Source organism: Zerene cesonia, chromosome 11 (genome assembly GCF_012273895.1).
Source record: "Zerene cesonia ecotype Mississippi chromosome 11, Zerene_cesonia_1.1, whole genome shotgun sequence".
Classification (NCBI taxonomy): Eukaryota; Metazoa; Arthropoda; class Insecta; order Lepidoptera; family Pieridae; genus Zerene; species Zerene cesonia.
In genome coordinates this window covers 2,466,209-2,479,964 of record NC_052112.1, presented here as the reverse complement: position 1 = coordinate 2,479,964, position 13,756 = coordinate 2,466,209, and the positions used below count along the sequence as shown (strand labels likewise).

General features: G+C 33.7%; 2 protein-coding genes across 4 annotated transcripts in view; both read left to right on the top strand.

Moving 5' to 3' along the window:
• LOC119830591 (nascent polypeptide-associated complex subunit alpha, muscle-specific form) overlaps positions 1 to 8,412 on the top strand; it is a 67,055-nt gene extending 58,643 nt beyond the window's left edge. For all 3 annotated transcript variants that reach the window (XM_038353662.1, XM_038353660.1, XM_038353661.1), the window contains exons 6-11: positions 649 to 800; positions 1,325 to 1,518; positions 2,138 to 2,248; positions 4,298 to 4,476; positions 4,888 to 5,011; positions 5,373 to 8,412. In XM_038353662.1, the coding sequence (XP_038209590.1) occupies positions 649 to 800; positions 1,325 to 1,518; positions 2,138 to 2,248; positions 4,298 to 4,476; positions 4,888 to 5,011; positions 5,373 to 6,583 (1,971 nt within the window). In that variant the 3' untranslated portion in view covers positions 6,584 to 8,412. The remainder of the gene's footprint in view (positions 1 to 648; positions 801 to 1,324; positions 1,519 to 2,137; positions 2,249 to 4,297; positions 4,477 to 4,887; positions 5,012 to 5,372) is intronic.
• A 773-nt stretch (positions 8,413 to 9,185) lies between these two features.
• LOC119830157 (retinol dehydrogenase 14-like) overlaps positions 9,186 to 13,756 on the top strand; it is a 6,856-nt gene continuing 2,285 nt past the window's right edge. The window contains exons 1-5 of the mRNA XM_038353059.1: positions 9,186 to 9,467; positions 10,011 to 10,246; positions 11,568 to 11,804; positions 12,588 to 12,657; positions 13,288 to 13,495. Of these exons, the coding sequence (XP_038208987.1) occupies positions 9,186 to 9,467; positions 10,011 to 10,246; positions 11,568 to 11,804; positions 12,588 to 12,657; positions 13,288 to 13,458 (996 nt within the window). The 3' untranslated portion in view covers positions 13,459 to 13,495. The remainder of the gene's footprint in view (positions 9,468 to 10,010; positions 10,247 to 11,567; positions 11,805 to 12,587; positions 12,658 to 13,287; positions 13,496 to 13,756) is intronic.

The window sequence follows — 13,756 nt, the reverse complement described above, 5'->3', positions numbered from 1 at the left end:
TGTTATTACAGTTTTCCAGCTGTCTACGTACCAAATTTCATTGCAATCAGTTCAGTAGTTATTGCGTGAAAGAGCAACAAACACACACACATCCTTACAAACTTTCGCATTTCTAATATTAGTAGGATAGTAACGAATAAGTATATATCATACAAATTTTTATTTCTAATTATTAATCGCCGTAAATTGTTTTAACAGTGATTAGGTTTATAAACCATATAATTATCGATATTTTGCCAGATCGTAAACAGAAATGGCCTTGATAATGAATATTCAAAACAAATTATGCACGAATTAACACATTATTAGACGTGTATTGTTATGTACTATAGCTTCTTACAGTTTCAGTTTACTTTTCTCTGCCAAAAGCAGCAGTCATGGTTAGTTTATTTGAAATTCAAATATTACATTAGTCAGTGATTTTCCTTGAATGTAATCTTCAGATCAGATCAGTCTCAAGATCTCAGATCAAGATCAGTATATTATTTGTATATCACTTCAGTATATCGTTAATATCTTATTCATTCATAGTATAACTGGTTCATAAATCCGCGATAGGTCTTAAAACCGTCGTCGTAATATCTATTAAAAGATTTCTATTCTACTCTAGTTAGTAAAGTGTATAAAAGAAAATATCTCCTCCATCAGACGTCACCATGCTCGTCGACCCGTAGCAGCATCCGTGGCACCAGCCCGCTCTGCTCCCCGTCAGCGAGGTCCTCCTTCAGCGCGCGCCAGCCCTACTTGGGCTGGAGGAGTCAGGAGCGCTTGAACTCAACGCCAAGAACGCCGCATGAAAGGTGACTTGTCTTTTTATAGTGGTGAATGTTAATAGCACAAGGATGCTACCGCGTATGGCGTCTAAAAACAGTCCTAAGTAATTCCAGTATAGGAAAGAACCAGAGCTCTGAAGCTCAGAAGTAGTCTGACTATTTTCTGCACTGGCGTTAGTACTGTTGTAAGACGTGACGTCTTACGGTACTCCGGTAACTCCCCTGGACTCAAGAATGTCACATGAAAGGTTGTTTGTGTTATTATAATGACCAATGTTATTAGGGTTGTTGGATTTTGAGCAGCTTTTTATTGTGAATTACGTTTGAGTTAAAGAAGATATAACACACAGATATATTTTATCAATAATAAACATATCAATGGTTATCACCAGTCAAATGATTAGAAATTATTGATGGTATAATTTAACATAAGCATTATCTTAGATGTTAATATATTCAATAAACCTATCATCCCAATTGACCTATTTTATCTTACGAAAATCAGTAAACTTTTACTAGAACCGCTAATAACCTCTACTTTTACCTTCCAGGCTAGCATCATCTCTCCTCCAACAGTCCGCGTCCAGCAAAGCGTCAGAGGAGATCCAGACCTCGATTAAGGAAGTGACGTCAGCGATCGTGCACTACGTGTCCGGGCTAGAACCGGCCAATGGCGACGCGGACCCCGACCAAGCATCGCCGCGGTCTAGTCAGAAGCTCTATTGGTTGGAAAGCTCGTTTGTTGGTGCGTATATTTAAACTGATTGGGTTTCGAGAAAGTTCTAGTGCATCTCTGTTGAGAATAGATCTCAGGAAAAGGTCTTATTTAGGATATAACTAATAGACCTTTCTTACGAGTTGTTACGAAAGTCTTAGTAAAAATTTTGCGCTAGTGAAACTAGGTTCTATTTCTTCCTGCAAATCTGATTTAAGGCGTAATTGTAGTTAAGCATATTTCCAATTAGTGATAAGGTACGATTGTTATTTGACGATCCTAAAACGATAGAGATTTTTCAATATCAGTGTGGGTTTATCTTTTGGTGCTTTCATTCTCAAATTAATTGAAGGAAGAAATGTTATTAAAACATAAAATACTTTAAGAATGCAAAATTAGTTATGTGGTGGGTTCATAATATCGTACATATTCGTGTAACTATTATTCAAATGTCTAATGATCAATGTCAAGAAGTTGGCATACGATAATTATAGTTCTCATTTCTTAGTGCAATCTCATTAACCATTTCTAAGTACACTAAATTCCAACATGCGTTCAGCATCCACTTATTGCATAACCCATTAACGCAAGCCAATTAACATGGTGTCCTGCAAATTGTATTTACTAATTAAATGAACCTTTTTCACAGGAACGAAACCCCTCGAATCGCCACAAACGCCTCTCGTGGTTACAGAGGCCTTACCTCCCCCCCACCCCCGGCCGCCGTCCTCCCTCCGCCTAGACCACCGCGCGGCGCCCGGTGAGCGAGCGTGACCCACAACACCTTATACATTGCAGGCTTCAACTTCCCAACGCGGACACATTCCTTTACAAAAACCGACATGAACTCAAAAACATGTCCCACACTCAACCGTGCATACAGTACCTGAACGAAAATATGCATTTCTTGAACTGAACCTGCAATGTCTAAATGTATCGTGCGTTTTTGTGCTGTTTTAGTTTATGTGAATTAAAGTCGTGATTCGTTTTTTATTTTGTGAGATGTATTAGAGCTTTATATAAACTGGTTTTAAGACTCAGGACCATTCACCCGTGTTATAATTGTTTGTTAATGCACAATATAAACTATTATACTTTTTGTACAAGTGAATTTTGGCTTATGAACACCGGCTTGTAGTGGCTTCACAACGTCAATTCATGTCGCTTCACTATAGGTATCACTATTTGTTAGCGGGAATTTGTTCACAGATAAAACATAGTTAAGTGTTGCCAATACTTTGTTTTCGAATATTATAACATTTTTGGTTTATTGAAGTTAGAATTTTTAAGAAGTACAGCGGATAATACTTCAATTACAATATTTTTGCATTTGTACTGAAAATTCCTTTTTATTTGCATTTGACACACTTTTACTTTATCTTAAACGTAACAGATTTACTTGTAACAACCCATATAACTATGCACATACATATAATTAGCCATAGATACGTAAAGAAATTATTGCCATAATTTTATTTCAAGAGACAATTTGACATGAAACCAGTATATCATTCATTGTACATATAAATTATTTTGTTTTGTGTGTTTATTTTTTGATGCAAACCTGTAGATTTAGTATTAAAGCTAGTTAACATAGTTATTAGTTTTGTACATAATATTATCACGTTGCTATAATATTTTATTTTAGGTGCTATTTGCTGTTACCTACTTATATTTCTATACTATTGTATGTTAGTCCATAAAGGTCACAAATCAGTATAAAAATATGTTATGGCTATATAGTAAGGTAGACATGGCGAAAGTTATCAGAACCATAACAGAAGTGGTGGTGAGAAGTGACGATAAGACTAAAGTCTCAAAATTCATGTTCCTTCTACTTAAATCACCTCGTAATTTATGTTGGGGCCCGCCCCTAAGTAAATTATACAGGTTCTGATTAGGTTAGAATTCACGTTCTGCGTTGAATATTTCGCACCGCCGAGTTAAAATCGAATGAGCGCCCCGATGTTTAGTCAACGACTGCGTAGTCGAAGCTTCGAATTCATCTAGTTTCGGATAAAACTTCCAAGTCAAACTATTTAATAATTTATGTACAAAATTTTATTTTCCCCGATAAATCTCGCGAATATTACTTAAATTTCGAATGGCATTTTCTTTTACCTTTTGACAGTTACAATTTTGTATTGCCCGTTCTTAAATTATTAAGAGTAACTAATAGAGGAAGCTCTCTAATAAAATGCTGTAGTTGTTGACGGATAGGTAATAATAGAAACAAAGAAAATGTAACGTAAATGATGTATCTTATTATACATATAGCTATTATGTATTTTTAAAGAATCTCGGTACCTTTTCGTAGATGGTTGGTTATAAATCATATTATAATTATTGTCTTTGACTTTAATCATTGTATGTACTTTTAGTTCATTTTACTTATAATGATTATTATTGAATATATTCAGTTTTATTTTATATTTTGTTTTATTTTTATTTAAGTGCCGTCTTTTATTTTATTTTATAACATTTTCATAAAATTAGTCGTATCTATTTTAAGGTAAGTTAGTTGAATGGTTGAGTAATTGGTTCCTTCTTGAGAAACCATATTATTCTTTTCACTTCACAATAATCACAGAATTTTACCGTCATATGTATTAAACATCTTCTCTTCTAATTCCATTACAGACACTATCTTGAAAACAAATTGGAGAAATATATGAAATTATATGACCCAATCCTTCTTCTTCGTATCATATTCGATAAAATTTTATGTTATACGTAAAATTTAATTATTTCAAAAGCTGTAGTAAAGAAATTAAAATAAAAATTTATTACAATTGCCACAATTTTTCAGACTGGCAAGATTCTCAGCGTTCTTTGAATGTGGGTATAACAAAACCTTCCCCGGGGTCTACTACATTGGAGGATGTATTGGATTCGCTTTTAGGACTTCCCTCGCAATCCGCTAGGATACCTACACCTCAACCAAGTCCTAGGAAATCTTCGAGTCCCTACTACATGCTAGGTGGGAAGGTAGGCTATCTTATTTGTATCTATATTATATTGGGAGCGTAAGATCATTGACAATCATCATATATCACGCATTATAAGCCAAGGTATTTCTGAAATAAGTTCATTTATGAATAGACGAGAAGACAAAACAGCCCAACCCTAAACGTAAAGGTGACCCAACCTTAAAGTGTAAGGCATTTTTTGTATTATAGCATTTAACATTTTTTACATCGATTTTATACAATAGCCGTTCATTGTACAAGAAACGACCAATGAGAATAAATCTCAAAAAATTAACCTTCAAATAAACAATTTCACTATATATAAGGCACTACAGATGAGAGTAATGTTAAATGGACTCTCTGCAATTTTTCCAAAATAGTATGGCTTAAAGTAATACACAATTCAACCCAATTCGACATTTCTCTTTAGAGCCCACGATATGAACAGTTAGCCAGTAGTGGGCATAGCAGTGCCTCCGCAGCTTCCCGTTTTATGAACACCCCCAGCGATGCGCCGAGCTCGTTCACGGATAGCCCGGAACAGGACCGACCAGGTAGGAACGATATGTAAGTCCGAGCCGTTCCAATTTTTTCTATTTACCTATAACGCTACGCTCAACATCTTAATATTCTAATTTAATCATAAACATTACAATGAAAACAGTTTTGAATAATAATAAAAGCTTATTAACTATATTTTCATCGAACCGCAATGTACAAACTTTGGCAATACTTAAGATTTCATCCTTCCCACTCACCAATGCATGCCCCCTGCTAGCCTAGATGCTCCCACAGCATGTTTGTCACGTGTCGACGTTAAAATGTTTTACGGTTATTTTCTTCAACTTGCACCAGTGGTCCTGGGTCTACGTCGTATTTTTCACTGTTAATTTATATATTTTTTCTAATTTACAGGCAAGGATACAGTTGATACAGCGGCCAAAATGCCGGAATCGAGACGGCCGCGATCAGCACAGGGGGAAAACTCGCGGCGGAGAAGTGAGCCCTTTACACACCATAGCATATCCCTAGACCGCCGAACCAGCCTCGACTCCACAGCCCTGCGATCTGAACAGCTCACTCGTCACGAATCCAAAACCTCCCTCGTTTCTTTACAAACTGAAAATAGCACAGACGACACCATCGTTAAGTGTAAATACCCCAAATGTACCTCTCGCACTTCCTTCGCTGAAGCTAAACGGCATTACAAGACATGCCACAATTGCACCACTATGTATTGTTCAAAAGAATGTCGTAGAGCCCACTGGGAGAAACACAGAAAGGTGTGCCTACATTCTCGTGCTAGTGCTCTTTGCAGACAGATTATTTCCGCAGCAAAAGAAGACGCAGATTCCCTACATCGAGTGAGTACAATTGCTCATCAGGGATATCAAGCGCAAGGCAGAGGTGTAGTGAAAATATTCTTCACAAGCCCAGAGGCAGCTGAAAAGTTTACAACGCACGGGTACCAATACTTGAGTGAACCAGAATTCGTAAAATGGACTTCGCTGCAACCTAATGAAATGGGAGTAGAATTATATACGGAAGTAGTTAAATTATGCAAAAGTTACAATCCAGAGACCAGGGTTATTTTATACGTCGCAGTGTGTATTATAAGTGAAGTACCAACAAAGGGTGCTGTGAAATGGGAAAGGCAAATGGTATCAAGATGCGCCAAATTGAGACTAAGTAAAACAGTATCCTCAGTAATACAAGAACAGAATAGACGAAGGCAAAGACGGGATAGTAAAAGCACACCTGAAGACAGAGAAACTTTAATACTGACGTCGAAATTATGCAACGCCGGAGAAAAGAACGCAGCTACTGCACATAAATTTAGGGAAATCTGCTTTAGAAACATATGTAGTGAGTTGGAAAACAGGGGAGTATTGCTGAAGAAACACTTCCCTGAAGTGTATTCGAGGTTAGCGGCGTATGTGGATGGGACGAGCGATAGATTCATTCCAATGACAATTTATCCTAAAGATGTGAATAGTGGAAAGTCTTTTGTGTGTGTGATTATGCCAGATAGTGATGTGGATAGTGGCACACCAGTGGATGGCAAAGTAATGACTATAGATGTCGGCTTAGACCGTTCGAAACACCAATTATCTACACCAATGTAAAAAGCTTCAGCAGTACATAAGTGAGATGGGACTTGCCCTTAGCGATGCTAATTGAATTTTTGGTAGGAAAATTTATGAAAATTATAATAAAATTTGTATGCGCGCAAATTTCTATTCTTATGATAGATTATTGATAACCTATTCGAATAATGTAATAATTCTTATTCCCTTGTACTTAGATTATGAATATCGCTATTATTTAGATTGATGTTAAATGTGCCCTTATAAGCAAGTGATTAATTTAATGTATTTTTATACACACCATAATAAAATCTATTATTTTATGGGAATTATATAAAAATATAATGTTATTAAATTGCTTGCAAAATATATATAAATAACTTACTTGAAATGAACATTGGTTTAAGTATAAAAAGAAAACGTATTTACAATTATTAAAAAAAAGCTTACCAACTGTATTTCTCCACGTCTCTCACATACACAGAGTACTATTTCATTTCATTCTAATGTAGATAATAAATGTGAGAAAATTGTTGTAATATAATTGCTTATTAATGGTAATTTTACTTCGCCTTTCAATATTTATTCCTCTATGACATAATAATAAGATCGCAGAGCTGTTGCATTTTGAAATTTGAGGTGCACTGGATTAAAGGTGTGTCCAGAAAGTCACCTATTTTATAATTGCCACGGAAAAAAAACTTCAAATGAAATAATTTGATTATTGTCTTTCTCCGATCTCCACGTGGTTGTACTTTGGCACAAAATTAATTACATTTTTATATCTTTTTAAATAATTATGGTGCCAATTGATTAAATAATAATTAAAGGACTTAATACATACCAATGTGTTTTACGATACTATAAAATTTAATAATTTTTTATTAGGTGCTTACCTCAGATTTAAATAAATAATGTTTACTAGGTAGGTAGATACCTACTAGATTGCTAGTTTATATATATCATGACTATTTAACTTCATTTCATTATCAAATTTTAAACATATAGGCAAATTACTGTAACTGATTTTTCACTATACATACTTACGTATAATAATCATCGTTTTTTAAGTGTTTTACAAGTAAGGTTTTTTCTTATTTACATTAATATTTATACAAATGAAGATAAATTGAAAACATTTGGCTAGAGACAAAGTGGCAATGCTCACATAAAATTTTTGTAATCATAATATATTTTTAAATTCAAACATTATTTCCATAGACATTCTCTTTAGCTTTTTAGCTTACTTCTCATCTTAAACGAACCAGAATAACGAACTTTAAAACTGTCGTGGGGTCTGTCTGTGAAATCCTAGTCGAAAGGAACAAATATTAAAAAAATAGGTATGTTTATTAAATTTATAAGATTTAAGAACCCACTTTACAATTGCATTGTAATTATTCGTCATGTTTTTAAATTTTCGAATCAACATCATGTCTCATTTTTAAGATCAATGATTTATATTCTGTTAGATTTAATATTAATAATTTAATGTTACTGTTAAAGTTGTTAATCATTCCAAAAAAAGAACTACCCTTGTTATGACTTTAGAATATTATAACTTTCGAAATAAATTAATTCGTTCGCTTTTAATAATACAATGTGAAAAATAATAAATGTGTTCAAATTTTATTGGATTTTATAGTGAGCTGTTTCTGTTAATGTGACAGGAAAATGTGTCAACCATCATTGTGCTCTTAGATTTACAAATATAGAAAAATATACTTAATAGAACGTTTACATTCCTGTATTAAATACCTTCCTATGAAAAAGTATTGAATGTACCTATATGATATTGTGTACCTTATGATTCTTATTTGTCGACATTTTGCTGTTTAAAAAATGTTTCGTACATTTATATGCATAATGATACCATATCAGTTGTTTTTCATGATCTGAATAATAATTTTTATCTAGTTGTCCCGTTAATGTATTCAAAATAAATGGCCCAGCTAATAAAAAGTCTCTTTATTCTTCATTTAAGTACCGAATTATTAAAAATTAAATACTAAACTAATAAATAGAAACATCAATTCTAAATAATTAATTTTCTATGTATTGTATGACATTTCTAGAGTAGAATACCTATTATTCTTCATTATAGTAAATGCTGGTAAGTGATATACTACTGGCTCTTGCCGTGACAATTAATTAGATGCTGACAAAAAGGTTAAACTTCTTTATATTGATGATTTATCATAATTGACATACGGTAGTTATTAAGTATAATTGAACCGATAAAAAATTTAAATAAGCAACTTATACTTAAGCACATAAATTTACAACACAATTCCATAAAATTGTATATAACAAGCAAAGTTTAAAAAATCTCAAACAGGTTTACAAGCATAAAAATAAACTATCTGAAAATCACATTCGTAAAACGAAACACGACACTATGAAGTATGAGCATTATTTGACAACAACATTTGACATCTGTCAAAGAAGTTTCACAAAAAAATTATCTCAATTGTCATAGCTCGAAAGTCAAAAGTAGGCAAGGTTATTGAAAATTGAAGTTTGGTCAGATTATCAGGGAACGCGAGACGTAATCACAATCGTAATAATATCTATCAGCAGACGCGCTTCTTCATATCGGAAATTTTGTTACGACATTGGTGTTTGACCCCGTGAAAAAACAATGGTGCCTACACCGGTGTTATACGCTGCAATTCCAGTGTCCCTTGCTGTTGCATTGGGTTTAATACGAAGATGGAGATCGCGGAATTGGGCTAAATGTGTCAGCAATACGTGTTTAAGAGGAAAAACGTTCCTAATTACCGGTGCTAATAGCGGTATTGGTCTAGAAACGGCTAGAGCTTTGGTGAGAAGAAAAGCCCGTGTTATATTTGCATGTCGCGATCTTGCGAAAGCAAAACAAGTTGTCGCTACTATGCGGGAAGAGGAAAACGCAGGAGAACTTGTACGTACTGTATTTATATTCGATTTATCTAAATTCATTGCCTTAATATTTTACTTTAGCAAAGAGGCCCCGAAACAAACATTCTTTTGTGTTATACAAACGATATTATAATTAAAGAACATGTTATGAATAATTATTGATGTGATATTTTTATATGGCTGATTGTTCTGACTTAATAAGCAAGTCACTTCATGTCCTTGAACTAGCACTTTGTCCTCTGTAACAATGCAAAAATTCTTATATGATAACATTAATTGATTTTATGCTTATTTTATTCTTTATAATCTGTGAACTAGGTAGAGTTATAATTATTATTTTCTGAAGGGATTTTATGAGCCTTAATTTACTGTATTTTTATTAGCTATGAACAGGAGCTTATTAATATTATCATTTTTATCATACAGATAATAGGAGAATTCTTTTATTATTTTTTTCCTTGAATTTACATAGGACTTTTTCCATTCAACTATTTAAGTTTTTATTTGAGCTATGTTTGTATTTCAAGACTTGTTTAATGAACTAAAAGAAAAAAAAAAATTTTAGATTCCCATGCAGCTTGATCTAGGATCATTTGAATCTATAGAAAAGTTTGTGGAGGTTGTAAAAGCAGGATTCAACCGGATTGATGTTCTCATCAATAATGCTGGAGTGGTGGTCCCATTGGATAAAGATGAAAAAACCAAAGAGGGTTTCGAAATACATTTAGGTGTCAATCATCTGGGTCATTTCTATCTAACAAATTTATTGGTGGATCTGCTGAAGAAAGCATCTCCGAGTAGGTAAGGAATCTTTCTTATATACATTACTTAGGTAATGGAATTGGAATAGCTTGCACTGGGGAAGTACCACACCAACAGAAGTGTTACATACAATAAGTGCAGGAGCTGGAGACCACTTTCCTTTTCCACGCTTTCTTTTTCCAGCTTTCCAGTCTATTCCTTCTTGCCAGTCTTCAATACTTTCCTTATCCCTTATCCCTTAACAGTGGGCAGTACATTCACAGAGGTACAACCTCTGCAAATGTTCATGGGTGAAGGTGAAACACAGCTACTGTTGTCCGCTGTGACTTGCAAAAATGTTGTCTTTTTATCTTTTATTGTTTAAATCATTGACATACAATAACAACTAGGCACAATCATTCAAAAATTTATAGATGATATCAATCTGGATGAGATAACAATTTTAAATTTATATATACATATTATACAGTTGCAATGTAATAATAAAGTTGTGTTAGATACTCTGTTTATAACTCAATAAAAGCTGAACCTTGAAACCCGAGAAAGGACGAAAATGAAATTTTAATCTCTGGAATTAATCTAAGAAAATACTGGATCAATTTCAAAAATTCCTTCAACATTTGACAAGTATATGATTCTTGAGTGATACAGGCTATATAATATATACCAAGGCCGACTGCTGGTGTGTTATATAACACATAATAAACCAATCAAAACAAATCAGATCCAGGCAGATAAAATAATAGCATTACAGTTTTTATTACTCCATCATTCACAACTTAATATCGTCTTTATCAATGGTTACAATACAGTTTATTCCAATAAGATAATTCGATAACATTGAATTCTAAATATACCATGTTAATGCTATGCCTACATTACTTATTTATTATTATTACTTATTATTCATAATATACGGAAACATAAATGATCTTTTTTTATTTGCATTTACGGACTTACGACTTATAATAAAATACTGTAAGTTATTAGGATGGATGAACTTTTTTTTTTATATCTGATGGTAAGCGCGACCACCGCCCATGAACACTTGGAGAGGCGTTAGGTCGATTGCAAACCTTACGCTTCAACAAATGGATTACCGACTTTAAATTGGGAAGTGATTAAGAAAGAACTGACGTTAGGAATAAAGGAAACACTGGGCAGTAATAGCAAGGAAAATGATATGAGCCTCCAGCTCCCCCACTTACCAGACGAAATACAGCAGTATGCTAAGGTTTGCAAAATTACTGTGTACCTGAAGTTGAACTTATCTTTAGATTGTAAATACACTTTCATTTTTTTGATAAGAAATTTTCGTTTTTCCTTCTACTGGATATTTATAGATTAATTTCGCACACAGGGTTGTAGTCGTTACATCGACGTTACATGAGAATGCCAAATTGAACTTTAATGACTTGAACTTGAGGGAGGAAATTGCAGCGGCGAAAAAGGGCAAAAAGGAGAGACACAACCCCGGCTACTGTAATTCTAAACTCATGAATGTATACTTCACAAGGGCCTTGGCCCTGAAATTGAAGGACAGCGGTGTTGATGTAAATGCCTGCTGCCCAGGTTTCTGTTACACTAACATATTCAGGTATTTATGTACATACAAATATTACGTAAATTCGAGTATTTCCTTATAATTTTTTTTTTAATTATTAAAAAGTTGTAACCGTCCAATTACAAAATAAAATTAAATTTAACAACATTTACTTTGTAAGTTAGTTAGTTTCGTAAATTTTCAACTGTCTGGTTGTTTGTTACAAGCAAGAAATCATTGTCACGTATCCATCTCAGATATGAAAATAATAGTAGACTTATACGGGTTCAAAACTTTTTATTTTGTATTTAACCATAATAAAGAAAGATGACTGCTGTGCTAAAAATATAATTGAATGAACGTATTTATATCGCAATGATCGCGTGTTGGCAAAACGTTGTATAGTTTTGGCTTCCGCATTATAGTCTTTAACGACGCGAAAGATTAAAACGATAGTCTTCGCATGATGAGTTGTGATTTAAATACTAGAATATATTAAAAGAATTACGTTTTTATATTAAATAATATATAAAATTAAAACGTAATACATTACGAGAATTTATTCGTTTTTAATTGTTTTTTATTTATAATACGCTTAACAAATACGTCCATGTAATAAACCAACTTAAGTGGTCACGTGCAGAACCACAGATACAAAATTTAATGAATGCAGATAGCACAAAATCGACAAAAAAAGAAAAGTGCAATTGAACATTCACACAGGAACAATTCTCAATAATACTCATCTGTTACTCATTAACTACATGCACAAGTAATCACTGTTAAATACACTACCATACCAATTAGCGTTGGGCTTAATATGTACTTCCCTTCCAGAAACTTCCGATGGTACCATTATGTTATGCTCGCTCCAATAGCCATAATGTTTATGAGGTCAGCGAAACAGGTGAGCATTCAATTCTATTAATAATTTCTCAGGCTTTCAAACATTGGATATTTTATTTGTAACTAGACGCTCGTCCCGGCTCCGCCCGTATTTCAAGATTCCTGTTTTATCCCAAGGGAGCATTTAATCGGGATAAAAATTACCCTATCAGCCAAGTCAGCTTATGAGCTAGCAGGGTATGCCCTGTCAGTATAGCAAGTTAATAATAATGCGTTCAATAGTTTCAGCGTGATTGATGGACAAATAATCAAACAAACATTTATAATATTAGTGTGAAAAATGAGCAATTTATTAAGGTTATATTACGTAAACTATTAGTTTTTTTTTTTAGTCTTTCTGACATTTTTCGTCTAACTAGGCCATTTAATTTTATTAGTAGTAATCAAAACGCATTTTTATTAAATTTACCTGTATTTTGTATGGTGGTCTGGAAGAGATTGCTACGTAACAATAAGACCGCCATTTGTGCATATCTTCTCTTGGTCTTGAAATATTCTTTCTCCTTTTTTCTCTTCACAAGGTACCTTGTGTTTTGTCTGTTCTTATGTAAATTTTGTGAGCAAAAAGAATTATCTATATTATTTATCTGATCTATCAATGTTTGTATGTAACCTTAACTCAATATTTTAGGGTTCGGAAACCATAGTCTACGCGGCTTCCGACTACAGCATTGAGGGGCAAACCGGTAAATTCTACCGCGACTGCGCTGAATGCACTTCCAAGTATCCATTCACGAAGGAGGAGGAAGAGAAGGTGTGGCAGGTCAGCGAAGAGATGATCAAAGCGAGGAGACCTCTATAGAAGACATTGTTTATCTATGGACGTGCATAATAGAGATGCCACGAATATTCGGCAGCTATTCGGCATTCGGCACTATTCGGCCACTATTAAGCTATTCGGTATCCGGCCGAATAATACGTATTATTCGGCCGAATACCGAATAACAAATCAATGAAAAAAAGACACATTATATTACTCAAAGTTATCTATTTATTTCCAAATTACAACTCTTCTACATAGGGATATCGCACGGTGAGAATAAAAGTGACCTAATGCGAAATTCTTGATTTGTGGGAATCATCAAAATAGTATTCGCGAT